Source organism: Sciurus vulgaris (assembly GCF_902686455.1).
Source record: "Sciurus vulgaris genome assembly, chromosome: 4".
Lineage (NCBI taxonomy): Eukaryota > Metazoa > Chordata > Mammalia > Rodentia > Sciuridae > Sciurus > Sciurus vulgaris.
In genome coordinates this window covers 146,291,663-146,318,563 of record NC_136464.1, presented here as the reverse complement: position 1 = coordinate 146,318,563, position 26,901 = coordinate 146,291,663, and the positions used below count along the sequence as shown (strand labels likewise).

General features: G+C 36.8%; 2 protein-coding genes across 3 annotated transcripts in view; one reads left to right on the top strand and one right to left on the bottom strand.

The window, feature by feature from the left end:
- Nucleotides 1-26,901, bottom strand: part of NUDT15 (nudix hydrolase 15) — a 72,394-nt gene that overhangs the window by 30,029 nt on the left and 15,464 nt on the right. Inside the window, exon 4 of one of the 2 annotated variants that reach the window (XM_079137687.1) lies at nt 13,261-13,407. The exons of the other annotated variant lie outside the window; for it this stretch is intronic. Coding sequence (XP_078993813.1) covers nt 13,333-13,407 — 75 coding nt within the window. The 3' untranslated portion in view covers nt 13,261-13,332. Of the gene's footprint in view, nt 1-13,260; nt 13,408-26,901 lie in introns of those variants that run through there. 2 annotated transcript variants of the gene reach the window in all.
- Nucleotides 1,204-24,735, top strand: MED4 (mediator complex subunit 4). Its single transcript, XM_079137681.1, has 7 exons — nt 1,204-1,364; nt 13,731-13,797; nt 16,665-16,835; nt 19,208-19,265; nt 20,699-20,785; nt 22,199-22,330; nt 24,189-24,735. The coding sequence occupies exons 1-7, from the start codon at nt 1,240-1,242 to the stop codon at nt 24,359-24,361; spliced, it is 813 nt and encodes a 270-aa protein (XP_078993807.1). The 5' UTR covers nt 1,204-1,239; the 3' UTR covers nt 24,362-24,735.

Genomic DNA, 26,901 nt, shown 5'->3' with positions numbered 1-26,901 from the left:
TACCACACGCACCTCAGAGAGAGCTCTAATCTCCAAGATATATAAAGAACTCAAAAAACACCAAAAACCCAAATAACCCAATCAATAAATGGGATAAGGAACTGAGCAGACACTTCGCAGAAGAAGAAATATAATCAATGGAAATGTGAAAAACTGTTGAACATCTCTAGCAATTAGAGAAATGTAAATTAAAACTAAGATTTCATCTCACTCCAGTCAAAATGGCAATTATCAAGAATACAAGCAATAATAAATGTCGGTGAGGGTGTGGGGGAAAAGATACACTCATACATTGCTGGTGGGACTTCAAATTGGTGCAATCACTATGGAAAGCAGTATGGAGATAGATCAGAAAACTTGGAAAAGAATCACCTTTGACCCAGTGATCCCACTCCTCAGTTCATACCCAAAGGGCGTAAAGTCAGTGTACTATAGTGATGGAGTCACATCGATGTTTATAGCAGTTCAATCCATAATAGCTAAGCTGTGGAAACAACCTAGATGCCCTTAAACAAATGAATGGATAAAGAAAATGTGGTACATATACACAATGGAATATTACTCAGTTTTAAATAATGAAATTATGGCATTTGCCTGCAAATGGAAGGAGTTGAGAATATCCTGCTAAGCGAAATAAGGCAATCCCCAAAAACCAAAGGCTGAATGTTTTCTCTGATATGCGGATGCTGGTAATGGTGGGGAGGAGGAGCAGCTTAAAATGAAGAAACTTTGAATTGTGCATAGGGAGGGATGGGGTTGGGGACGGGAAGAGCGGTGGAATGAGACAGACATTATTGCCCTATATACATATATGATTACACTACCAGCGTGACTCTGTACAGCCAGAGGAAAGAGAAGTTGGGTTTCATTTTTGTACAATGTGTCAAAATGCATTCTACTGTCATGTATAACTAATTAGAACAAATTAAAAAATAAAAAATTAAAAACTTAAAAAATAAACTTCTTATTGCTGTAGGAAAAACAGAAGGCCCAGGAGAACCAGCCCACGCTGTGTCTCCTGGTTTTGGTCCAGCAGTCACTCCCAGAATTTGGATCCAAGAAATCCTCAAGGCACCAGCAGATGGCGCCGGCGCCCGCAGTGCACCTCCAGGAGAGCAGATGGCGCTCTGTCCTGGTCTCTCTATCTCTCGCCTCCGTGATCCTTTCTTTCGCTTCCCCAGCCGGCCTCTCACGGCGCCAGCGCGCACTGCGCATGCTCTGGTTGCTGAGCTGCTGAACATGGCGGCTTCTTCGAGTGGGGAGAAGGAGAAAGAACGGCTGGCTGGTGGCTCGGTATCTTCTGGCGGTAACAGCACGCGGGAGCGGCTGTTGTCTGCGCTTGAAGACCTGGAGGTCCTGTCTAGGTAATGCTTCCGGCCTGAGAGCCCAGATAGAGCCGGCTCCGGGCCGGGGAACTGACTCCGGGACGTTTTGCCTTGGTCCCCGGGACTCGGAGGGGGAGGGTCGAGTTCAGGAGTCTGTGGTACACAGGTGTCATATGTGGGGTCTCCATTCTCTCTGAACTCTTGAATACCATTTTCCCCCGCTAGAGGACGTTTTAGTAATGATAGTGACTCTGGAACGCTAAGAACCGTGGAGGACCTTAAGAAATCTCTGGGTCTGAGTCCTTTCGTCCGCATTCAGCCTACAGTTGAGAAACGCCTCGTGGGTGCCAAGCGCTGGGAGACTGTAGAGAAGGGAGGCTGGAGGCCGCAGTGGAGCTGCTCAGTGTCAAGAGGGAGACAGATGTACAAACCACTGGCACAGGGGCAGGTTTTAGAAGAAAGGTGAACTGCAGACTATTGGAGTACAGGAATAGGGCACCTGTTCCGGCAGTGGTCAGGGCAGGCTTCCTGAGGAAGAGAATTCGCCTGACTCGTTAGGCGGCAGGTAGATGTTACAGCCTGTGCAGAAGCCTGGAAACACAAGTTCATCCAACGTGGTGGAATTCAAAGTTGTTTGGGTTGGCTGAAGTGCAGCCTGTGTGGCAGAGGTAGGAGATAAAATTGGATGTCATTGTCCCATGTTCCATTACCTTTCACGATAAACCTTTCAAATTGGAGCCTTTCTTAATGACTGTATGTTAACTTGGGTGTTAAAATGCATTGGTTCTCTTTTACGAAATGTTGCGCATATTTGCCCTCTCTTTCCTATCTCACTGTCATAATTATTTAAATGCAGGCTCCTTAACAGTTTTACTTGCTTTCGTGCTCTGTACTTTATTTTTCTGTAATGCCTAATACCAGAATTTGTGTTTAAAAAAGTTGTCTTGTATCACTTTCCTATTGAAAAGTATTTGCTAGGATACCATTGTCCAATGAGCTGAAGTACCAATACCTTAGCCACAGATGGACTGAATATGGACATATGCATTGGTGTTCCCGTGAGACCATAATGGAGCAGAAAATTTTTTATTAACTAGTGACTTTTTAGCCATCATAACATTGTAATGCAAAGCTTTGTTTGTGGTGATGCTGGTGTGAACAAACCCACTGTACTTTTGGTTATAGAAAAGTATATCAATTATCTACAGTGTATAGTATCTGATAGTGAAAAGTAAAGGATATTGTTGCTGTTTTATGTGTTTATTGTATGTTTACATAGATTCATGAACAATATTTCCTTCTTTATCTTTGTTGGATTTGTAGTTCGTAGTATAGGATCTGTATGTTTCCTCATTAGCTAATCTTCTTAAATGAATGCTCACATTATTTCTTACTAAAATGAAGCTAGCAAGACAGTATTTGGAGCAAGATATTTTCAGTAAATTATTCATTCCTTTGTTCTGTGTAACCTGTCTTTGGGATAACTAATTTAACCTTCCTTTAGTTTATGTTGTTGCTCTTTGTGAGTTACTAAAATTAAAATGAACACTATAAATGTTGCCTAGCCTATTGCTTTTCTAAGTGGGACTGGTGCTCATATGAAAAATTCAGTATGTTCAGCTTAAGGCTGAGCATTAAGGAGTCTGTGGTGAAATACCTTGAAGAGGTAGCCATGTAGTTTGATACAAATTTGTGTTTAATTTAATTCAGAACAACTAATGATTAATTGGAAAATGCTATTTCTCATGTATGAACTGGTTTTCCAGTTTGAATTGTGGACGGTGTTCTACTTGAAATATCCTTAAGCAATTTTTTCTGGAAGAATTCTCATCTGAAGGTTAAATTTAATACTGGTTGACTTCTAACATCTTTGCTAATCAATCGTGGTGGTGTAGTTCAATGTGAAATTAGTGAAGTTAAAATGTTCTTTACTTTTTTTTTTTCTTTATTTTTTTTTATTGTAAACAAATGGGATACATGTTGTTTCTCTGTTTGTACATGGCGCAAAGGCATACCATTTGTGTAATCATAAATTTACATAGAGTAATGTTGTTTGATTCATTGTTATTTTTTCCCTTCCCCCCACCACTCCCACCCCTCTTTACCCTCTATACAGTGCTTCCTTCCTCCATACTTGCCCCCCTCCCTAACCCTAACTCTAACCCTAACACTAACCCTTCCCTCCCCCCCATTATGTGTCATCCTCCACTTATTAGCGATATCATTCGTCCTTTGGCTTTTTGAGATTGGCTTATCTCACTTAGCATGATATTCTCCAATTTCATCCATTTGCCTGCAAATGCCATAATTTTATCATTCTTTATGGCTGAGTAATATTCCATTGTATATATATACCGCAGTTTCTTTATCCACTCATCAATTGAAGGGCATCTAGGTTGGTTCCACAGTCTGGCTATTGTGAATTGAGCAGCTATGAACATTGATGTGGCTGTATCTCTGTAGTATGCTGATTTTAAGTCCTTTGGGTATAGGCCAAGGAGTGGGATAGCTGGGTCAAATGGAGGGTCCATTCCGAGTTTTCTAAGGAATCTCCACACTGCTTTCCAGAGTGGCTGCACTAATTTGCAGCCCCACCAGCAATGTATGAGTGTACCTTTCTCCCCACATCCTCGCCAACACCTGTTGTTGCTTGTATTCTTGATAATCGCCATTCTAATTGGGGTGAGATGGAATCTTAGGGTGGTTTTGATTTGCATTTCTCTTATTACTAGAGATGTTGAACATTTTTCCATATGTTTGTTGATTGCTTGTAGATCTTCTTCTGTGAAGTGTCTATTCATTTCCTTAGCCCATTTGTCAACTGGATTATTTGAATTGTTGGAGTAGAGTTTTTTGAGTTCTTTATAGATTCTGGAGATTAGTGCTCTATCTGAAGTATGATTGGCAAAGATATTCTCCCACTCTGTAGGCTCTTTCTTCGCATTGCTGATAGTTTCCTTTGCTGAGAGAAAGCTTTTTAGTTTGACTCTATCCCAGTGATTGATTCTAGCTTTTATTTCTTGTGCTATGGGAGTCCTGTTAAGGAAGTCTGATCCTAGACCAACAAGGTGAAGATTTGGACCTACTTTTTCTTCTATAATCTGCAGGGTCTCTGGTCTGATTCCGAGGTCCTTAATCCATTTTGAGTTTAGTTTCGTGCATGGTGAGAGATAGGGGTTTAGTTTCATTCTGTTGCATATGGATTTCCAATTCTCCCAGCACCATTTGTTGAAGAGGCTATCTTTTCTCCATTGCATATTTTTGGCACCTTTGTCTAGTATGAGAAAATTGTATTTATTTGGGTTTGTGTCTGTGTCCTCTATTCTGTACCATTGATCTACCTTTCTATTTTGGTACCAATACCATGCCGTTTTTGTTACTATTGCTTTGTAGTAGAGTTGAAGATCTGGTATTGCAATACCCCCTGTTTCACTCTTCCTGCTAAGGATTGCTTTAGCTATTCTGGGTTTCTTATTCTTCCAGATGAATTTCATGATTGCTTGCTCTATTTCTGTAAGGTACGTCATTGGGATTTTAATTGGAATTGCATTGAATTTGTATAGCACTTTAGGTAGTATGGCCATTTTGACAATATTAATTCTTCCTATCCAAGAACATGGAAGATCTTTCCATCTTCTAAGGTGTTCTTTAATTTCTTTCTTTAGTGTTGTATAGTTCTCATTGTAGAGGTCTTTCACCTCTTTTGTGAGATTGATTCCCAAGTATTTTATTTTTTTCAAGGCTATTTTGAATGGGGTAGTTTTCCTAATTTCTCTTTCTGAAGATTCATCACTTATGTATAAAAATGCGTTGGATTTATGGGCATTGATCTTGTAACCTGCTACTTTACTGAATTCACTTATGAGTTCTAAGAGTTTTCTGGTGGAATTTCCAGGTTCCTCTAAATATATAATCATGTCATCAGCGAACAGGGATAGTTTGAGTTCTTCTTTTCCAATTCGTATCCCTTTAATTTCTTTGGTTTGTCTAATTGCTCTGGCCAGAGTCTCAAGAACGATGTTGAATAGAAGTGGTGAAAGAGGGCATCCCTGCCTTGTTCCAGTTTTTAGGGGGAATGCTTTCAGTTTTTCACCATTTAGAATGATATTAGCCATGGGCTTAGCATAAATGGCCTTTACAATGTTAAGGAATGTTCCCACTATCCCTATTTTTTCTAGTGTTTTGAGCATGAAGGGGTGCTGTATTTTATCAAATGCTTTTTCTGCATCTATTGAAATAATCATGTGATTCTTGACTTTAAGTCTATTAATATGGTGAATTACGTTTATTGATTTCCTGATGTTGAACCAACCTTGCATACCTGGGATGAAGCCCACTTGATCATGGTGCACTATCTTTTTAATATGTTTTTGTATGCGATTTGCTAAAATTTTGTTGAGAATTTTTGCGTCGATGTTCATTAAGGATATTGGTCTGAAATTTTCTTTCCTTGATGAGTCTCTGTCTGGTTTAGGTATCAGTGTGATATTGGCTTCATAGAATGAGTTTGGGAGGGTTCCCTCCTCTTCTATTTTATGGAATACTTTGAGATTGGAATGAGCTCTTCTTTAAAGGTTTTGTAGAACTCAGCTGAGAACCCATCTGGTCCCGGACTTTTCTTTGTTGGTAGGCTTTTGATGACTTCTTCTATTTCAGTACTTGAAATTGGTCTATTTAAATTGTTTATGTCCTCCTCGTTCAGTTTAGGCAATTCATATGTCTCTAGAAACCTGTTGATGTCTTCGAAATTTTCTATTTTGTTGGAGTATAGATTTTCAAAATAGTTTCTAATTATGTTTTGTATTTCAATCCTGTCTGTTGTGATATTTCCTTGTTCATTCCGAATTTTAGTGATTTGGGTTTTCTCTCGTCTTCTCTTTGTTAGTGTGGCTAAAGGTTTATCAATTTTGTTTATTTTTTCGAAGAACCAACTATTTATTTTGTCAATTTTTTGTATTGTTTCTTTTGTTTCAATTTCATTGATTTCAGCTCTGAGTTTAACTATTTCCTGTCTTCTACTACTTTTGGTGCTGTTCTGTTCTTCTTTTTCTAGGGCTTTGAGCTGTAGCGTTAGGTTGTTTATTTGTTGAGTTTTACTTCTTTTATTATGTGCTCCATGAAATAAATTTCCCTCTAAGTACTGCTTTCATAGTGTTCCAGAGATTTTGATATGATGTTTCTTTGTTCTCATTTACCTCTAAGAATTTTTTAATTTCCTTCCTAATATCTTCTGTTATCCATTCATCATATAATAGCATATTGTTTAATCTCCAGATGTTGGAATAGTTTCTGTGTTTTACTCTTTCATTTATTTCTAACTTCAATCCATTATGATCTGATAGAATACATAGTAGTGTCTCTATCTTCTTGTATTTGCTAACATTAGCTTTGTGGCATAATATATGGTCTATTTTAGAGAAGGATCCATGTGCTGCTGAGAAGAAAGTGTATTCGCTCTTGGTTGGATGGTATATTCTATAAATGTCCGTTAAGTCTAAATTATTGATTGTGTTATTGAGATCTATGGTTTCTTTGTTCAATTTTTGTCTGGAAGATCTGTCCAGTGGTGAGAGAGGCGTGTTAAAATCACCTAGTATTATTGTGTTATGGTCTATTTGGTTTCTGAAATTGAGAAGGATTTGTTTGACATACATGGACGAGCCACTGTTTGGGGCATAGATGTTTATGATTGTTATATCTTGCTGATTTATGCTTCCCTTAAGCAGTATGAAATGACCTTCTTTATCCCTTCTGACTAACTTTGGCTTGAAGTCCACATTATCTGAAATGAGGATGGATACCCAAGCTTTTTTGCTGAGTCCATGTGCATGGTATGTTTTTCCCTATCCTTTCACCTTTAGTCTATGGGTATCTCTTTCTATGAGGTGAGTCTCTTGCAGGCAACATATTGTTGGATCTTTCTTTTTAATCCAATCTGCACTTCTATGTCTTTTGATTGATGAATTCAGGCCATTAACATTCAGGGTTATTATTGAGATATGATTTGTATTCCCAGTCATTGGCTCATTTTTAAAATTTTATTTGTTTTTTTTTTTTTGACACGACTTGGTTCCTTCTTTATTTGACAATTCCTTTAGGATAATTCCTCCCTTTGCTGATTTGCTTCTTTGTTTTTCATCTCTTCCTCATGGAATATTTTGCTGAGAATGTTCTGTAATGCTGGCTTTCTTTTTGTAAATTCTTTTAGCTTTTGTTTATCATGGAAGGATTTTATTTCATCGTCAAATTTGAAGGTAAGTTTTGCTGGGTATAAGATTCTTGGTTGGCATCCATTTTCTTTCAGGGCTTGAAAAATGTTGTTCCAGGCCCTTCTAGCTTTTAGGGTCTGGATTGAAAAGTCTGCTGATATCCGTATTGGTTTCCCCCTGAATGTAATTTGGTTCTTTTCTCTCACAGCCTTTAAAATTCTGTCTTTATTTTGTATGTTAGGTATTTTCATTATAATGTGCCTTGGTGTGGGTCTGTTGTAATTTTGTATATTTGGAGTCCTATAAGCCTCTTGAACTTGATTTCCCATTTCATTCTTCAGATTTGGGAAATTTTCTGATATTATTTCATTGAATAAATTGTTCATTCCTTTGGCTTGTTTCTCTAGGCCTTCCTCAATCCCAATAATTCTTAAATTTGGCCTTTTCATGATATCCCATAGTTCTTGTAGATTCTGTTCATGATTTCTTACCATCTTCTCTGTTTGTTCAACTTTGTTTTCAAGGTTAAATATTTTGTCTTCAATGTCTGAGGTTCTGTCTTCCAGGTGTTCTATCCTATTGGATATGCTTTCTATGGAGTTCTTAATTTGATTTATTGTTTCCTTCATGTCAAGGATTTCTGTTTGGTTTTTTTTCAATATCTCTAACTCTTTATTGAAATGATCTTTTGCTTCCTGTATTTGCTCTTTTAACTGTCGATTGGTGCGATCATTCAATGCTTGCATTTGCTCTTTCATCTCATCGTTTGCTTCTCTGATCATTTTAATTATGTACATTCTGAACTCCTTTTCTGTCATTTCTTCTGCCATGCTGTCATTGGGTTTTATTGATGTAACATCTAGATTTGTTTGCAGCATATTCTTTCCTTGTTTTCTCATATTGTTCAGGTATCAGTGGACCGCTGAGTTATTGCAGATTTCCTCTATTGACTTACAATGTCCCTGAATATTTCTATATATATCCCCCCTTAGCCTTCAGTAGGCTGAAGTCTTGGAGGAAGTTGATAATGCGGTGCTCCACAAGGAAGCTGCCTCTCTAGGAGTGGTGGCCTTCAGGTGGGGTATAATCCCTGCTAGTGGGCAGAGGTGCCTCCACTTGTTGACCAATGGTCATCCAAAGGGGACCTAGGCTGCGGGCTGAGGCAAGGCCTGTTTGGGCCTGAGTCTCTAGTTTTACCGTCCTTGTGGGGAAACCTCACCTGGCAGGGAAGACTCACCCGGTGGGGAGGTCTTGCTGGTCAGTTCCCTCCTAGAGGTTCCCCTCAATTTACAGCTACCGCCTGGGCTGGGCTGCCTTCCTCTGCAAAGTTCCCAGGGGCCCGGCCCTACCTCCTGGGCCTGGGAGCCTCACCCTTCGCAGATGAATCTCCTTAGGCTGCCCCTCCTCAGAGAATCTGCCCGCAGGCCTGGAACCTTCCCTCCGCCCTAAGCCTGTCTCTGTGCGGCTCTTCCACCCAAAAGCCTCCTAGATCCTGGGACCCTGCTCTGCACCTAATCGCCTGGCTATGCGGCCCCTTCTCTGAGCAGCCACCTGGGGCCCCGTACAATCGCTCTGAGACCCAGAGACCCGCCACACGCCTCTTCCTCCAGACAGCCGCCCAGTATTCCGGTGCGGTCACTAGGAGTCCAAGAAACTCACTGTGTGCCTCTACCTCCCACCAACCACCCGTAGCCCTGGGCAATCAATCACTCCGAGTCGAAGTGACCCTCCCCGTTCCTCCTCCTTCTCCAGATAACCCCCCGAGTGTTCAGGAGCGGTCGCTCTGAGTGGCTCTGAATCCACGTGACCCGCAGCACGGGTCCTCTGGGCAACCGCCCGGAGCTCTGGTGCGGCCACTCAAGACCAAGCGACCCACCACGCTTCTCCTCCAGGCAGCCCCCTGTGTTCAGGTGCTGTCACTTTAAGTCCAAACAACTCACCACTCGCCTTCTCCTCTGAGCAGCTGCCTGGAGTGCTAATGCAGTCACTGCGAGTCCAAACGCCCTGCCGTGCTCCTCCTCCTCCTACTCCTACTCCTCCGGGCAGGCCGCGGCGTTCACAAGTGGTCTGAGTCCAAACAGCTCGCTGCACCGCTCCTCCTCTGGCAACCGCCTGTAGCTCTGGTGCAGTCACTCCGAATCCAAGCGGCCCCGCTCCTCCTCCTCCTTGTCCTCAGGGCCAGCCCCGGTGTTCAGAAACAGTCGTTCTGAGTCCAAACAGCTGGCCGCGGAGCTTCTCCTCTGGCAACCGCCTGTAGCTCTGGTGCAGTCACACCGAATCCAAGCGGCCACGCTCCTCCTCCTCCTCCTCAGGGCAAGCCCTGGTGTCCTGAGTCCACAAAGCTCTCCTCGCCACTCCTCCCCTGGGCAGACCCCGGAGCCCCAGTGGTTGCTCCGAGTCCCAGCGCTGTGCCCAGCGGCCTCCTTTACGGCGCTCCCAGTTGTCCGAGTTCACTGCTCCAGCGGGGGGAGGGGCGTCTCGCCGGCAGCTCTACTTCACAAAGTTTCCTGCGTTCCGGGACCACCGTCCCATCCGGGACGCCTTCCCAACGGGTGAGAGTCACCCGGCTGCTTTGAGTTGGTCCCAAGTGTCTCAATATCTCCTCTTTTGAATCCTGAGTCCTGGAGCAACATGAAATGCAGCCACCCTCTAGGCCGCCATCTTGAAACCCTCTTCTTTACTTTTTTTTTGTTGTTGTTTTTGTTCATTTTGACCAGCCATATCATGCGGATGGTAGGGTCAATTTTTCTGTAACTATATCTTTGTGACACCTTGTTTAGGAGGTTGCTACAGCTGTTTGTTCTGGGTCTCATTCAAACTTTTCCCTTTAATATTCACTGAACTATTATTTCTTACCTTTTTACTTTAAAGCCCAGTACGTTCATTTCTTTCTAAACTTTACCTGATGTAGCATAATTTGTTTTTCCGTTTTGCTGAGTAACTGTGTGTGTGTGTCTGTGTGTATTTTATATTCACCAAGTTCAGAAGCTATTTTTTCTGAGCCTACCCAGCCAGGATAATGGTCTTTGAGAATTTCTTCAAATGTTGGACAACTCTGTAGTCATCCTTTGAGAATTTCTTCAAATGTTGGACAACTCTGTAGTCATCCTTGAGATCTTGTCTTTGGATTGACTGCTAGGCGGGTTTCTGAAGTGTATTTTCCTGATGTTTTTGGTTCCTGTGGATTTGCATATACTCAATATTCATGTACTCTTCACTTGAGATGGCATAATTAAAGGTTAGATTTTAGGCTAAATTCAGATTTGACCAATTTGTAGCTTTCCATATTTGATTTCTTTTTTTTTGCTTCTTTGCTGAGTATAGCATTTCCTGTTTGATGAGATGAATTTACCCACAGTAGTAAATCATTTAAAATGTTCCTCAAAAACCTGAATGTTTCTGAAACTTTCTTCAACTTTCCAGTTGTACATGACCAGCTGAAGTGCTGAGTTTCTTTTGCTTTCTGTGAAAGAAGCTGTAGTTCTGTTGTTCTTTCTCTAGAAGTGCCTGAAAGACTGGTTTCTCTTTAATTTATAGTCTTCCTTACTGTATCCATCAACAGATTGGTTTCTTTTCTTTTTCTTTGATTCTTGGGTGATTTATCTACTATCTTATTTGTTCATCCCTAAAGAACGACATTAAGTAAGTGAAAATTTACCTCTTAGGATCCTGAAGATAATTGGATGGTTGGTGGTAGTGGAAGAGATAATACTTACTGGTTTGCCACCTCTGGGTCATTAGAACTTCTTTACAGAAATTTAATTGTGTACCTTAGAACTCACTGTCCTGCAGAAACCATGTTGATAGGCGTCCTGAGTTTTCCACGCCAGACTATTAATTTTCTTTACCTATAATTTACTTGAAGTGTAATGCCACCAGTTTAATAAAGGCTCTAACTACTATGTAAATTATAGTCTCTGGGGGAATGTAGCTGGATTCTAATGTTATGCCATGAATAGACCTTCTTCCTCTGTGTTGAGGCAGGGTTCTTAACTCTACACCTATAACCAGAGAGTGGGCATGGAGATTCCTTCAACTTCTTTTCATAATTGAAGAAGACAGAAGTTTCTTCTTTGTCCTAGGGACTGCTATAGAACAGCACTAAGTCTTAGAGACTTCTCCATCCTCTGTACTCCTATGCCTAATGTAAGCCTTTGTAAAACTTTCTGTGAATGTTTACTCCCACATTTGCAAGAAAAACAGGAAAAGGCTTATTCCCCATTTCCCACCATACCCCCTTCAATCACCACCACCCCTTCCCACCTGAAACCACCTCTTAGACCAGAGGTCTCTCCTATTACTCATCTCTGGGGTTCATCAAAAGATTCATATGACTCTTCATGCATTGTCACTTTATCAGCAAGTTCTATCACTTTGCTTTCCATGTATATCCTATTCTGTCCATTTTCAGTACTAAATCCTAGAAGTTATGATCTAATCAAAACAAGTATCATCTTTGCCTGAAATACCTAACTTGCTTCCCATCCTGACCCAAGTAGCTTGGTGGTTGTTTAAATATGTCAATCAGGTCACAGGCTTCGTTGTTTTAAATGATCCAGTGTCTCCTCACTGCACTCAAAATGAAACACTTAATCATTTTCTGTACTGTGACTATAAAGTCCTACATACCTACCTTTTTTCACTTTGTATTCCTCTCCTTAGTGCCCAAAGAATCTCTGGGCTACTGAAGTGGCTGTGTCTTCTGGTCATCATTCTTTCCTCCTTGGCTGAAGGCTGGCTCCTGTCATTTAATTCATATCTTACCTCAAAGATATACCCTTAGAGACGCTTTCTCTAACCATTCAAGTGTCCAACTCACCTTGCAGATAGTCTTTAATGTAATACTTTGCTTTATTTTCTTCCCAACTTTTATCACTCCAGCTTTATTTCATTTAGTTATTCCTATCTTCTGTATTAGAATTTAAGTACTGTTGTTCATTTTTATAACCTAAACATCAAGCAAATGGCTGGCACATAAATATTTGATGAATGAGTAGATGAATGAATGAAGACTTTGCATTTCCATATCTACTTTTTTCATTCATTAATTCATTCATACACAGTGATATGGAGAAGTAATAGTGGAGAGGATTCAGTCCACTTAGCACCAGTCAGAAAAATGGTATGAAGCTAGCAGGAAAGGTAGACATATGCAGGTAAAAATAGTGTGGCAGCCAACAAGAAGGTACAAACACTAGGAATAACCAGAGCAATGTCAGGTAGGTAACCGTGAAGCTGTCCTCTCTTGCGTAATTTTGAGAACTCCCAAATATCAGCAAGTTTGAAAGTAATACATAATATCATCTGCTATATATGTTTCCTGATTTGATACTAATTTTCACATAGAAAAATTGGCATATCTATTAAGATAGAGTTTTATTATATTGTAAGCATCCCTCTTAGCTCATGGATGTTTGGCTAGTAAATTCAATTAGAGAATCATTAAAAAATGATTCAAGCATTCCTTAATTGCTTTACCTTAAAACAAAAACTTGTGTTCTATCACCTATCTTTCATATAAGACAGGAGTCAGGAAGCTATTGGTAAAGGGTCAGATAGTAAATATTTATGTTTTTTTAGGCCACATGGTCCATGCTGCAAATTAACTACTTAGCTCTGCCCTTGTAGAGGGAAAGCAGCCATAGGCTATGTAAGTCATTTGGTATGACTATCTTCCAAGAAAACACTATTTACAAAAACTGCAGATGTGCTGAGTTGATGGTTTTCATGCATTGTCTACATTTTCTATTTGTTTTTCTTTGAAGTGAAGTGAGAACTTAGCCTCTCATCAAGCAGTTTTAGGGCAGACTCCTTGAACTTTTCTGCCTTTTCTCTGGTTCTTCACAGTTGTCCTTTGCAAACCTCTGTTGAGTCTAAGTGTTCAGCTTAGGTTTTAATGGAAAGACTTCTTTTTATTCATAGTCATATTTCATTGGCATTACATGGATATTTATATAATTATGGTAATGAGTAAAACTTGTATGAATAAGTTTGTTAACACACACAACTGAATCTTGGTGAGAGTGCAGTGTGGCTGGTTAGAGCTGAAGTACACAATTAGTACAGGGCAGCAGCCATGAGGGTCCAGCATGCATGAGTACAGTGAACCAACTTGGTTGGGTAGAGAGCAGTTAAGGAAGTTTCTATTGTAATTATTTTGCTAAGTGTTTTTTGTTATTGTTGGTTTTTGTTTTAGGGAGCTTATAGAAATGCTGGCTATTTCAAGAAACCAAAAATTGTTACAGTCTGGGGAGGAAAACCAGGTAGGTGGTTTCTTTTTTTAAATAAAAATGTGTGTGTGTGTGTGTGTGTGTGTATGTGAGAGAGGGGGGGGGGGGGGGGGGGAGACAGTGTTTCTGTTTTCTATCTTTGGTTACTTTGGGAACAGGTTTACTTGAAACCTTTAAATTGATATTTTCTTTACATCACATAAGGTAACTGTGCTTAAGAAGCATTTTATTATTTTCCCTTATGGTTCTAATTATACATTTTTAATTTCATCTTTTGAATTAGCTAATAAAGCTTTGTTAAATAGAAATTAATATTTTGAAAGTGAATGTCCTCATAAACTTAGCCCTTTATCATATACATTATTCCCTTAATGCAACTTGAAAATGAATGGATGGAAATACAGGAACATACAACTGTAAACAGAGGTTATTTTGTGAGTGTTGAATTTACAGATAGTTTTTATTTTTTTTAATACTTTACAGTTTTCTACACTGCAGAGTTTTTTTTTTTTTTTCCTGATTCTGGAATATTTTAGGAGGTTAAGGGAATAAAATTTGTTTTCCTCACAGTAGTTTTAAAGAGAAAGTAAATGGGGAAGATTAACCTTCTTTAAAGAGGTAAAATAGAAGAGAACAGTGTATAATAGACTTCCCCATCATTTGTCTCATCATTCTTTTAGTTTTATCTTACAGCATGTTTTGAGGACAGAGAAATCTGATGTACTCATTAGAGAAGTGTTAGTGAACCTGTTTTCCTCCAGGATTAATCCCTTCAAGAGGGGAGAGGGAATTCAGATAAGGCCACAAGTGAGAGAACCTTAGGGATGCAGTATTATGGTTTTTGTTTTGTTTTTAGAAAAAGAAAAAAAAAACAACACATTTATTGTGTTAAGATACCTAGTCTTGAATAGTCTTTTAATAAATACCTGTGAGATTAAGTAGGAATTTATCCCCTATGTGCAGAAAATGAAATGTAAGTCCTGACTTTATTTTCTAGGCACTTATTAAATGCTTGCTATGAGTCAGGCACTCAGAGATTGTTCAGAAGGCAATCAAAATAGAAGTAGGATCTGTATAATCAAACCTCCTTAAAATTTTTAAGGAGTAGTAATTCTGCCACTTGTTATCTTGTACTTAGTACTCTGTATTCCTGTGTTATTTTCATTGAAACTATTAAGTATTAGAGAGGAATATGCCCATTTGAAAATTTCCTAGCCACTGTTTTATTTGAATATTTATAATATCATATGGAATCTTAGAGTTAGAAAGGCTCTTCATTGTCTTCAGTTTAACCTTCTGCAAGATTGAGCTCCAGGGTGAACAAATGAGCTGGTGGTAATGGGAAGTGGAACTAGAACCTGGGTCTTCTGACTTCACTTGAATAAATTTTCCCTGCTGAGCAATCTGAAGAGAATATTTTTCTCTAATAGTATACAAATTAGGTCAAACTGTAAACTTCTTGAAAGTTGTCATGGAACTAATGTGTACTATTTGATTTGATAAGTAACTTTAAAATATAGCTTTTATAGATGTGGAATCTTAGCTTTCTCCTCCTATGATTGGGAAGAATGGAATTATTAGTCTATTAAATACTACAGTTTATTTAATTATTTTTTACTCCAGAAAAAACTTTTAATTGTTATTTAAAATATTCTGGGGCTGGGGTTGTGGCTCAGTGGTAGAACATTTGCTTAGCACATGTGAGGCACTGGGTTCAATCCTCAGCACCACATAAAAAATAAAAATAAAAATAAATGAATAGAATAAAATATTCTCAACACATGGACCGAGGTTGCAGTTTAGTTTTCTGTTTGTTTTATCTGGAGAGGTTCTTTAAAAATGAGAGGAATTTCATGTCAAAAGGAACTTGAAGAAGCATGCCTGCAGATATTAGTCTTTAATGAATTTTTAAAAATAGTTTAAAAATTGATTTTGGATTTTTAATAGCCATTTCCTTTCTGAGGTTTTAGTAATTATAGCATGGTAAAATGAGAGTGGTTAAGACTGACTTGCATCTTAATTTTGTAATGGGTAGTGGTAACTAGCCTTTGCCAAGCTCTCTGTGTACTTAAGAGGTGCATTATATCACGAGTCCTCAAATAACTTTATATGACAGGTACTACTAGTTTATCTCTTTTCCTAAGGAGGTAAGGAAGTCTCTCAGGCTTGGAGAAGCTGTTGGACTTTTCCTGAGTTACAATGCTAGCAAGTGAGAGATTAGAGATTGAACCCCAGACTTTGTTTTATGCATTTTAATCTTCATTGCCTTTTGCTGTATCCTTGTACACCTATTTATGTATTTACTGTGTTTTGAAATCACTTTTTTAGACCATCTTCATGCTAAGCAGTGAAATCACAGGTTTAGTTTTTTTTTTTTCTAATATGTGTTTATACAAATATGTAATTATTAGAGTAAGTTCTTGGTGCCAAGTACCATTACTAAAGTATCAAATAATGGTAGAACTTTCATTACATTGTATTTTAAAGAATAAATTTAAATTTTTATCTTCTCTGGGAAATAAACCTGCTTATTTTGGCATCTTTTTTGTTTTGTTTTGTTTTGTTTTGTTTTGCGGTGCTGGGGATTGAACTCAGGGCCTTGTGCTTGCAAGGCAAGCACTCTACCAACTGAGCTGTGTCCCCAGCCCTATTTTGGCATCTTGATAGTTCTGAAAGACTAGTTTTGTTTTGCATGAAAGAAGAACACAAAAAGTACAAGGTCTTGATATTAAATCTGTTTCTCAGAATAATCATTGATAGACTATTTTTATTGTTAACATATTGTTTTTGGAGATGTTAAAATTTTATAGCCCGGCCAATTCAGGAATGGATTCTTTGTCTCATTGGAATGTAGCCTTTCAATATTCTATTGTCTGATTCAGTCAACTATTACATGACAGGTCTTGGAATTATTAATTCACCGAGATGGGGAATTTCAAGAACTAATGAAATTGGCACTTAATCAGGGGAAAGTCCATCATGAAATGCAAGTTTTAGAAAAAGAAGTTGAAAAGAGAGACAGTGATATTCAACAACTACAGAAACAACTAAAAGAAGCAGAACAAATACTGGTAAGTTGGCAGTTGGTTTTTGAAGAGAAAAGGAATATTGTTAATCTATTTCTGAAAAATAAATCTATTGTAAGTATTTTGAAGAGGAAAAACCTTGACTTTCCAAGTCTAAAGGTGACATTCTGTGAGTAGTTAAATGAACGGCCATTATCATTTCCTTTTATACTTATTATTTTCAGATAGTCTGAAAGTGGTAAAATTATCACTTTCTAACTACATTTTCATTATTTAAATATTTCACATAATGAATTGTAGAAATGGGAGGTTTTACTTTTATCCTGGTCTAATGTAAGTTTTTAAAAAATATTTTTCGTTGTAGATGGACACATTTCATTTGTTTATTTTTATGTGGTGCTGAGGCTCAAACCCAGTGCCTCATATGTGCTAGGCTAGTGCTCTACCACTGAGCTACAACCCCAGCTCCTAATGTAAGTTTTAATTGTTAACAGTCTAAATCTGCAGTTTTTAAAATAATTCAAAATCAGTAAAAATATGTAATTTCATAAATTGATTAAAATTTACATTAGTTGATTTGGTCTTCCATCTTAAACCAGGTAGGATTTAGATATGTGTCAAAGACCTTTATTTTTCCTTTGTTATTCTTGGCTACTATTTTGAAGAGGCAATTTATTTGCTATTATTGGCCCAGTTTGTTCACTGAATACTAACTAATGTAATTGTAATATGATAGTATTACAGAAACAGCAAAGTTTGATTTTCATGTGGATCAGACATTGCTGGCATTCTTATCACTAATGAACCCCTTCAAAAATGTGTCAAAACGGGTTCCAGTAAATAGCCTAAGCAGTTCAGGATAACTTATCCACCCCTACTGAAGAAGTACCCCCATGCTTTTTAAAAATATGTTTATATTAAAATCTGTTTTCCCTTATGAAAGTAATATTTGATTATCTAAAGAAATTTTAAAAATACAGAAAAGTAGAAAGAAAAAATTGCCTTTAATCTCGCAGTTGTATAATGCCACCATTAATGGTTTGGCTTATTATTTTGAGTTTTAGTTGAATTTGGTGTTTTACCTTATTATAATTAGCAAAATGCTAACAATCTTTCAAATACTATTTCTTGCAACCTGAACATTTTCCATATAATTATATCCTCTTTGTTTAGTTTTTTAAGTTTGTGTTATACCAAATGTTTTGATAACTATCCTTGCAAACAAAGGTTTTTCAGAATTTTGGAATATAATTTTCTTCTTATTTTTTAACATACTGGGGATTGAACTCAGGGGTGCTCTACTACTGAGCTGTACTCCCAGCCCTTCTTATTTTGAGACAGAGTCTCACTGAATTGCTGAGGCTGGCCTCTAACTGGGGATCCTTATGCCTCAGCCTCCTGAGTTGCTGGGATTACAGGCACACACCACCACTATGCCTGGCTTGGATTTAATTCTTTTTATTAGATTTCTGAAAATGTCATTATTAATTAAAGGCTGTAGGTCCAAGGACCATGAGAATGGATTTTTTTGGTTAGATAATAGCAACTTACATTGAGTCCTTAGGCACTAGGTCCTATTCTTTACATTTTATATGCATTCTCTCAGTCTTCGTAACAATTTATATAAAGTCAGTGCCAGTATTCAAATGAAGAAAGACTCGAAATGAATAATTTGCCTAATGAAGCTAAAAAGTAGAGAGAAGGGAATTAAACTTAGATCTCTCTGACGTCATGCTTTTTACCACTGTGCTTATAGCTGAGGATATGCATATAATAGCTTAATTTTATTTTGTCTGTTAGTGGACCTTGGATGATGAGGTGTTGCTTTTGTGATGGCAGTCATTAAACATTGAGGTGATGCATAGACGAGTAAGAAAATCAGTCCAAGGGGCTGGGGTTGTAGCTCAGTGGTAGAATACTTGCCTACCATGAGTGAGACGCTGGGTTCAATCCTCAGCACCACGTAAAAATAAATAAATAAAATAAAGGTATGGTGTCTGTCTACAACTAAAAAAAATTTTTTTAAAGAAAATCCAAGAATGTTGTTTGTAAACTAGAAAAACTTGCATCTGTCCTTCAATTAGATGCAAGAATAGGAAGCTTTTAAGTGTGTAGCCTGTATCTCTTCTGCAGAGATGATAGATGACAAAATAGATTAGCAGACCATACAATTTATACCTTATTTCTAACAACTATTTGTGAATGGGAGGCTAGGTCGTGAATATAATATTTCTTTTAGTAAACATAACTGCTATAAATGATAACAAGAGTTATTTCAGAACATGAAGAATAAATTTTGGGGGTTTTCAAATTTTGCAAATTTTTCTAGTGAATAAGGAATCTTGTCAATTAAGCCCAATTTTTACCTTGATATAGGTAAAAATAAATCATATTTCTTTTAATGTTGTTTAAATTAGGCAACAGCTGTTTACCAAGCAAAAGAGAAACTCAAGTCAATAGAAAAAGCAAGAAAAGGTTAGTACCATGGCAAGACTGGATGACCTGAGAAACCCGAGTTCTTGTTTCAAGAAGCTGATGAGAATATTACTGGTAATCATTTGCTGCTGTTGAAAAGATTCCCAATAAGTTTTCAATTTAAAGTGTGTTATGTTCTACCATTGTTCATCCTTAGGGAGGTTATAAGAAACAGTAACAACATCAGATTATAAGAAACATTAATAGAAGGCAATTTATGGCTGTATACTCAAATGTACAATAAAGATAGTGGTTTATAAAATTGTGGGAGAAGGAAATGAGAAATGGGATTTGAATTGAATCTTGAAGGCCAGGACAGAGAATGAAAGAGAATGTCCATTGGCCAATGTATATGGGAATATTGTGAAGTCAGAGTTAGCAAAAGCTTTGAGATGTAAGTATATTTAGTGATGCAGGGGCCCAGAGAGCCTTCCTTACCTGTTCTCTCACCTTATTCTTCCTTTTCTTTCTCTCTCTTTAAAAGTTGAATTGCTTGCCTTTAATGATTTGTAGACTTGATTTACCTTTAATCATCTCAGATTTCTTGTCTAATTTTCTTTGCTCTTTCCTATTTCTTTGGGGACCAACTTTTTTACTGTTACATATGAAAAAAAAAAAAAAAAGCTGATATCCTCTGAGAGATGGACTAGGCTTCTCTAATAGGAAACAAATCTCCAAGACATATGATTGAGGCTGGCTTTCTGAAATCTAGTCCATAGTTTTGTTGTTTTTAGTCCTCAAAAATTTTATACATGTACACAGTTACTTTGTTGGTGGAAACAGATCTAAAGTTTATACAATGAAAAGTGAGTTGCTCTTTTACAGTTGCTGTAACTGTTGTTGATGTTTTTGTATATGTACTTGCAGATTTTTTTTCCTAGATCTGTGAATATGTATGATAAAAATACAAACACACATACATGTTATAAAATAAAAATTAGGTTATGCCGTACATATTTAGCAACTTATTTTCATCTAATAAATACATTTGTATTTATTACTCTCTCTGAGTCTGTTCAGAAATTGGAGCCATGTTAATCACAAAGAGTAGTGTGAACTGTGCTGATTTCATAGCTTGGATGTCACTGGGAAATGAAACTGTTTTCACAGTTTTATTCACTGTTGCTTTCAGACAAAGTAATAGTAGTTGATGGTAGTTAATAATTGAGATTATTGAGCATTATCATACTAGTCTCCCAAATTTGTTTCCGTGAGTTGATTTTGCTGAATGAGTGTCTTGTTCCTTAGTTTGGTAATATGTATAATTTAAATTATAATGTGGTATATATATAAATATTAGGGAAGGTAGGTGGCTGACATTATCCTATTTTCAGTTAATAATTTTAAGTATTATATCTGACTATTATATATGCACTTCTAAACTTGTATGTTTCCTAGACTAAATGGTCACACTGTCCCCTTAACCTTCTCAGGTGCTATCTCCTCTGAAGAAATAATTAAGTATGCACATAGGATCAGTGCAAGTAATGCCGTGTGTGCGCCACTGACCTGGGTTCCAGGTAAAAATACTTCCCTTATACTAGTTGTATGTGGTTTTGAAAATTTTTAGGCGTCTGAATACAAAGGTACATTTAAATCTAAAGTGAGTTTATACTTAAAAACATCGGCTAATGAAGATGTTTTCGTATCTTTAATATCTTATAAGTAATGATGTGTTTTATAAATCTGGTTTTCTGTAAAGCTATTTGCACTAGGAAATGTGTTTTTCTTTTTAAAAATAAGTTAATAACTGGACACAGTGGCATATACCTGTAAGTAATCCCAGTGGCTTGACAGGCTGAAGCAGGAGGATGGAAAGTTCAAAGACAGCCTCTACAACTTAGTGAGGCCCAAAGCAACTTAGTGAGGACCTGTCTCGAAATAAAAATAAAAAGGGCTAGGGTCTGGCTCAGTGGTTAAGTGTCCCTGGGTTCAATCCCTGGTACCAAAAAATAAGATAATAACTTTTAAAAGTACAGTTAATAGATGATGCTTCCTAAGCAATAGGTTTTTATGCTTATAAAACATAGGCCGGCCAGAAGCCAACTCTGTAGAGCCATTAGGATTTCACAAAGCACTGAGTGCCCAGCAGCAAACACAACAGGTCTAAAAAGAGCTGGAATAATTGGAAACAGCAAAGAGTAACAAGCTGCAACTATATTGACCATGGATAAAATATAAGACAGGAGATTTATGGTAGAGCATTAGCTTCTTTGGAGGAGTAAGAAAGTTATCTCAACTTCTGAAAATTATGTTTTACCATGATAAAAGCATGAAAAGGAAATAGAATGTTGGGGGTGAGTAATCTGAAGTTGGTGAGAAACAAAACTAAAAAGTTCATTCAAATCTGGCCATGTTTTTATCAACCGAAGACTGCTATTTAGTGTGCTTTCATAATGGGAATAACATTCTTGCTGATATTCTACTACTAATTATGAGAATTAATTTTTAAATGAAAAGATCAGAAAGATAGAAAAAGGTTTTAATTTAGATAGGCCTTCCAATAAACATTTCAGTCCTTCCTATCTTAAAAGTATCCTGATCCCTTTTCCCTCAGTATATATATAATTTTTTAAACTGGAAAATGCAGTTAAGTTAGAAGAATTGAGATCAGTATAATTTTCCTAAATTGTCATTTGGAATGTTTACTAAAATGACTTGTCTTCTCATTTTGTTTCATATAGAAAATGGTATATTCTTGAGAAGATTCAGAGAAGAAACTAAAAACATGTATTTTATTATGCTTTTAATAGCAATTGATAACATGACTTCATATTTCAAATTTTAAAGTGTTAGCTTGAATTCTTTATTGTGGATCAAGGAAAATTAATACATTAACAAAAATATTAATGCTTTATATTAAAAATTACATATAACCTTTTTTTTGTAGATATATATATATAATTGAGTTAAAAGTAGTCTTTATTTTTTAGGGGACCCACGTAGACCATACCCAACTGATTTAGAGATGAGAAGTGGATTACTGGGTCAGATGAACAATCCTTCCACTAATGGTGTGAATGGTCATTTACCAGGAGATGCCCTTGCAGCAGGCAGACTGCCAGGTAATGTTAATCAGAAGAATGTTTTCAAACAGACCAAGGTTTTTCAGAGATGACAGTGATGGGCTATTTGCAAACATTTGAGATTCTAGACCCAACTTATTTTAATAGCTGGTTCTCTGCCAGTTTATCCTGCTTTCTGCTTATTCCATTCTAAAGGCTCTTCTAGACAGAGCTTATGAAATTAGGCTAAGCTGCTTTTCTCTCTTATCTAATAATATTCCACCATCCTCCTCAGGCATTAGACCGCTCCATTTTTGTTATTGCTTAAACAGCATTTTTGTAGTTGTGAAATATGCATATAAATAGAATAATAAATACATATTTTGTAGGTAACTTGTTTTGATGTAGCAGAACATTGTAAAGTAGAAAATGACAAAAGGAAAAATTTATTCTTTCTGAAGCAGTCAGAAATATTTTAAATATTTTTAAAATATTTTAAATATTTTTGCTTATTTCCTTTTTTAATTCCTATATATTTGCACTGTTAAAAAAAGTATGCTGTAGATACTGCTTTGTTTGCTTAACATTACATCTTAATGAGATTCCTGTGTTATTAAAAATGCTTCGTATTATTTAGCTACCTAAAGTACAAACTGGGGAACTGTACATATATTAACCTTGGCTACTCCTCATCTTTCCAACTGCTGTTGTACTGGATTATATGCCAGTCACAATCTGTCAGGAGGCAAAATACACCAGTGGTTTGAAGGAAAATTGAAAGAATTATTAACTATAACAAGGTGTTTCTAAGTTGTCAGGAGAATTGTTTTTTTAAGTACAGGAATAACAGAAATGGGGAGCTGCTGCCACATGGAGGACTAAGACACAGGACCTAAGGAAAGGACAGTAGGAGAGGGTTTAATACTGCTGTGCCCATTCTGCGACAGAGAAGTTAGATAAGGTTTCAGAGGCCAGCACTTGCAGCAGGAAATTACCCACCAGGTTCCAGGACACTTAATTGGGAATCTACCCTTTGGTATTGTAGTGAAACCTACCAGGAAACCACCCTCAGGGATGCCACTGAAAGTTGCTGAGACATGTAAGCACACTTGACAGGCCACACCAACCAGGCCCCAGAGAAGTACAGGGGAAAAAACCCATTCTATCCTGTCTCTGTTCTCTGTTAGTCTCACCAGCGCCCTCTACTGACAAAACTTGACATTGTGTTAGCTGGCAGAGGAGAAATGGTTTCAGTGTCCAGGAAAAGGTAGATTTGAAGCTAACTGGCACACCTATCTAGTTAATATCGTAACACTCCTGTTTGACTCTTTTAAATCTGACTGCTTTTTTTAGTCTTGAACTATACCTTCTTATGTGTTCTATTAATTTTTCTCATAAATACAGACTAAATGTTTCTTGGGCATTTCCTTATAGTTCTTATTCATACATTGTTAATCAACTATTTTTGATCAGAATCATTTACAATATCAGTTCCTCTATCCTCTAAGAGAGTATTCAGTCTACATTAAATATAAGTTTTAGTGTAGATTTTATTATCTGCTTATAATGTAATGTATGATTAACAATTTTTTTGCATATAATAGCATGTAATATATACATAGACTTAGGAAGTACATGAGTTATAATTATAAATGTCTTGCAAAAGAAAAATTATATCGACTATTTGAAGTTTCTTACATTTTTTTAAAAAAGCAGGTTCCTAGTTCCTAAAACATGCTTTTCTTTGCTCTTTCTTAATTTGATCATCATTAATGTGACTAAATGTGCATTTTTATTTTGAGCCCTAAAAAATTTACTTCAAATTATTTGCATTAAGGGAGGAATGGGGATAAATACAAATAGAACTGTAGATAAATTACAAATAGAACTGTTCTTATATGCTTCTTTCTTTCTCTAGATGTCCTGGCTCCACAGTATCCATGGCAGTCAAATGATATGTCAATGAATATGTTACCGCCAAATCATAGTAATGACTTTTTGTTGGAACCTCCTGGGCATAATAAAGAAAATGAAGATGATGTAGAAGTTATGTCAACAGACTCTTCAAGTAGTAGTAGTGACTCTGATTAAAAAAAAAAAAACATGAAACAGCATACAGAATTGAATATGTAGAATTCTGTTTCTTGAACACTAGCAGGGAAAGTAAATTGGATACTTGTAAGGAGAGCCACATAAGTGACTGTGATGGAATTGTGCAGCACATTAAAATCAAAGTGGATTTTTTTAAAAGCCCAAACTCATGGTTTTACTTCTAATCCACTGGACAAATGTTTGGGATTACACACATTTTATTGTTGAAGAAAAGATGATTCCGTAGTTCAGTGCTGCCCTGCCCTGTTCTCTTCCAGTTGTGCTGGATTTATATGTAGTAGTTCCAGAAATAAGATTTGAGGCAAATGACCCATGTATATATTACCTGTAGGGTTCCAGAAATTATTCAAAAATATATTTTTTTAAAAGCAGTGAATTACTGAGTCTGCATCATATTTCGGAATAAAACCCCTCATTTGAAAGTAAAGTCTTTGGCTTATGCTGCAGGAACAGAAGAACTTGCCTCAATTTGTACTGTTTGTAATTATTATAATTTTTGTAAATAAAGTTGGTTTTGTTTATGTTTCTTTTTTAATTTAAACATGCTTTCAGTGTAGATACAATATTATTTCTGTGACTCCAAAGGCGTTTTATAACAATTCTGCAGTGAAAATGTACATGATATAATGAATATATCTGAACTAGTAATTACAATTGGTAAGTTTCTCAGAGGTCCACATTTATATTAGAAGAAATTTTTTTTAATAATTGAAAAATTTATTATAGTCATGTCTGATTTTAAGAATAAATTGTATGAGAGGTTTTAGAACAAAAAGAAACCATCTCTTCCCTCTTATTCCGATTCCCAAAAGTAATCACTTTTAACTTGTGGTAAACCGCCATGTTTGAATAAGATACTTGTACAATTATTTCTGTTTTTCAGTTATCAGACAGTGTGTCTTTTTTTTCATTGCAAATTTATTATAACATGTGTTGTGGAACTGTTAGGAAATATAATAAAACACAAAGGAAAAAACTGTTAGCGTTCTACCTAGAGTATCAATTAACATTTGATAATAAGATTTTTCTTTTAAAAAATCTACATGTATACTTTACTTTAAAAAATGAGAATAGTATTTCCTGAGATGCTGCTATTTTTTTTTTTTTGTTAGTAACCTATATCATTTGAATTGAAAATTCAATATTTAAGCCTTCCCTTGTTGGTACAGTGCTAGGAATATTTTTCCATTTGAGTGTTTGCTTTATAAGTTTGCTGGCTAACATCCCATTATGTGGAATATGTCAAAATGTATCTGCTTTTTATTATTGGGTATTTATGATTTGTTATAACAGTTTGTTTATGAACTATTATCAAAATTTAGGATACATTCAGGGGCTGGGGTTGTCGCTCAGTGTTAGAGTTCTTGCCTAGCATGTGTGAGGCATGGGGTTTGATTCTCAGCACCACATATAAATAAGTTAATTAATTAAATAAAGGTCCATCAACAACTAAAAAAAAATTTAGGATACATTCAAAGGAATTTAAAAGTTTTTTGATACTGTTTTCAGTTGCTGCTATAACAAATTACCATAAACATGTTGGCTTAAATTAACAGCACAAATTTATTCAGAATAAATTTTTATAGGTCAGAAGTTCCAAATAGGCCTCAATGGGCAAAAATCATTGATGGGTAGGGCTGCTTTCTTCCCTGTAGGCAGTAGTGAAGAATGGTTCCTTTTCTAGATTTTGGAAATTATCCTCATTAAGTAGCTTTTGGCCAGCTATTGAGTCTCACGCTGTGTGACTGACTGACTCTTCTACATACCCCTTCCACATTTAAAGAGTTCTTGCAATTATACCAGGCTGGATAACCCAGATAATCTTTTTATCTCAAGTTAGCTAATTATCAGCAACTTTATTCCATTTGCTGCTGTGCTGCTAAGCAATGGTGTTCTCTAGGTTAGGTGTATTAAATACATTTTCCACTTAAAATATTTTTAGTTTACAGTGGGTTTATCAGAATATAACCTCATCATAAACCAAGAAGCATCTGTATTTATAATAGTCTGTTGATGGGTGGATGAGTGAACAAAATGACACGTACATGCACAGTAATATTCACCCTTATCAAAAAAAAGGAACTGCTGAAACATGTTATAAATGTGGATGAAACCTGAGGGCATAAGGCTAAGTGAAATAAAAGTCACAAAAGGGTAAATGCTATATGGTTAAATTTATGAGGTACCTAGAGTAATCAAATTCATAGAGGCAGAAAATAGGTGGTTACCCGGGGCTGGGGGAAGGGAAAGTAGGGAATTAGCATTTAAAGGGTATGAGAAGATGAAAATAAGGTTTTGGAGATGGATGGTTGTATAGTAGTGCTATGGTCAAAAGACAAGTGTTGATGTTATGGTTTAGATGTGAAGTGTCCCCTAAAAGCTTATGTCTGAGATGGTGCAAGAAAGTTTAGAAGTGAAATGACAGGGTTATGAGAATCAACCTCATCAGTACATTAATCCCCTGAGAGGGATTAACTGGGTTGTAACTGTAAGAAGAGAGGGTGTGGCTGGAGGAGGTA

Excerpts from the sequence above, each read along its gene's own strand:
- MED4 (XM_079137681.1), top strand. The coding sequence starts at position 1,240 with ATGGCGGCTTCTTCGAGTGGGGAGAAGGAGAAAGAACGGCTGGCTGGT. Across the intron at positions 1,365-13,730 it reads GACCTGGAGGTCCTGTCTAG|GGAGCTTATAGAAATGCTGG; the intron begins GTAATGCTTCCG and ends TTTTTGTTTTAG. Across the intron at positions 19,266-20,698 it reads AATAGAAAAAGCAAGAAAAG|GTGCTATCTCCTCTGAAGAA; the intron begins GTTAGTACCATG and ends TAACCTTCTCAG.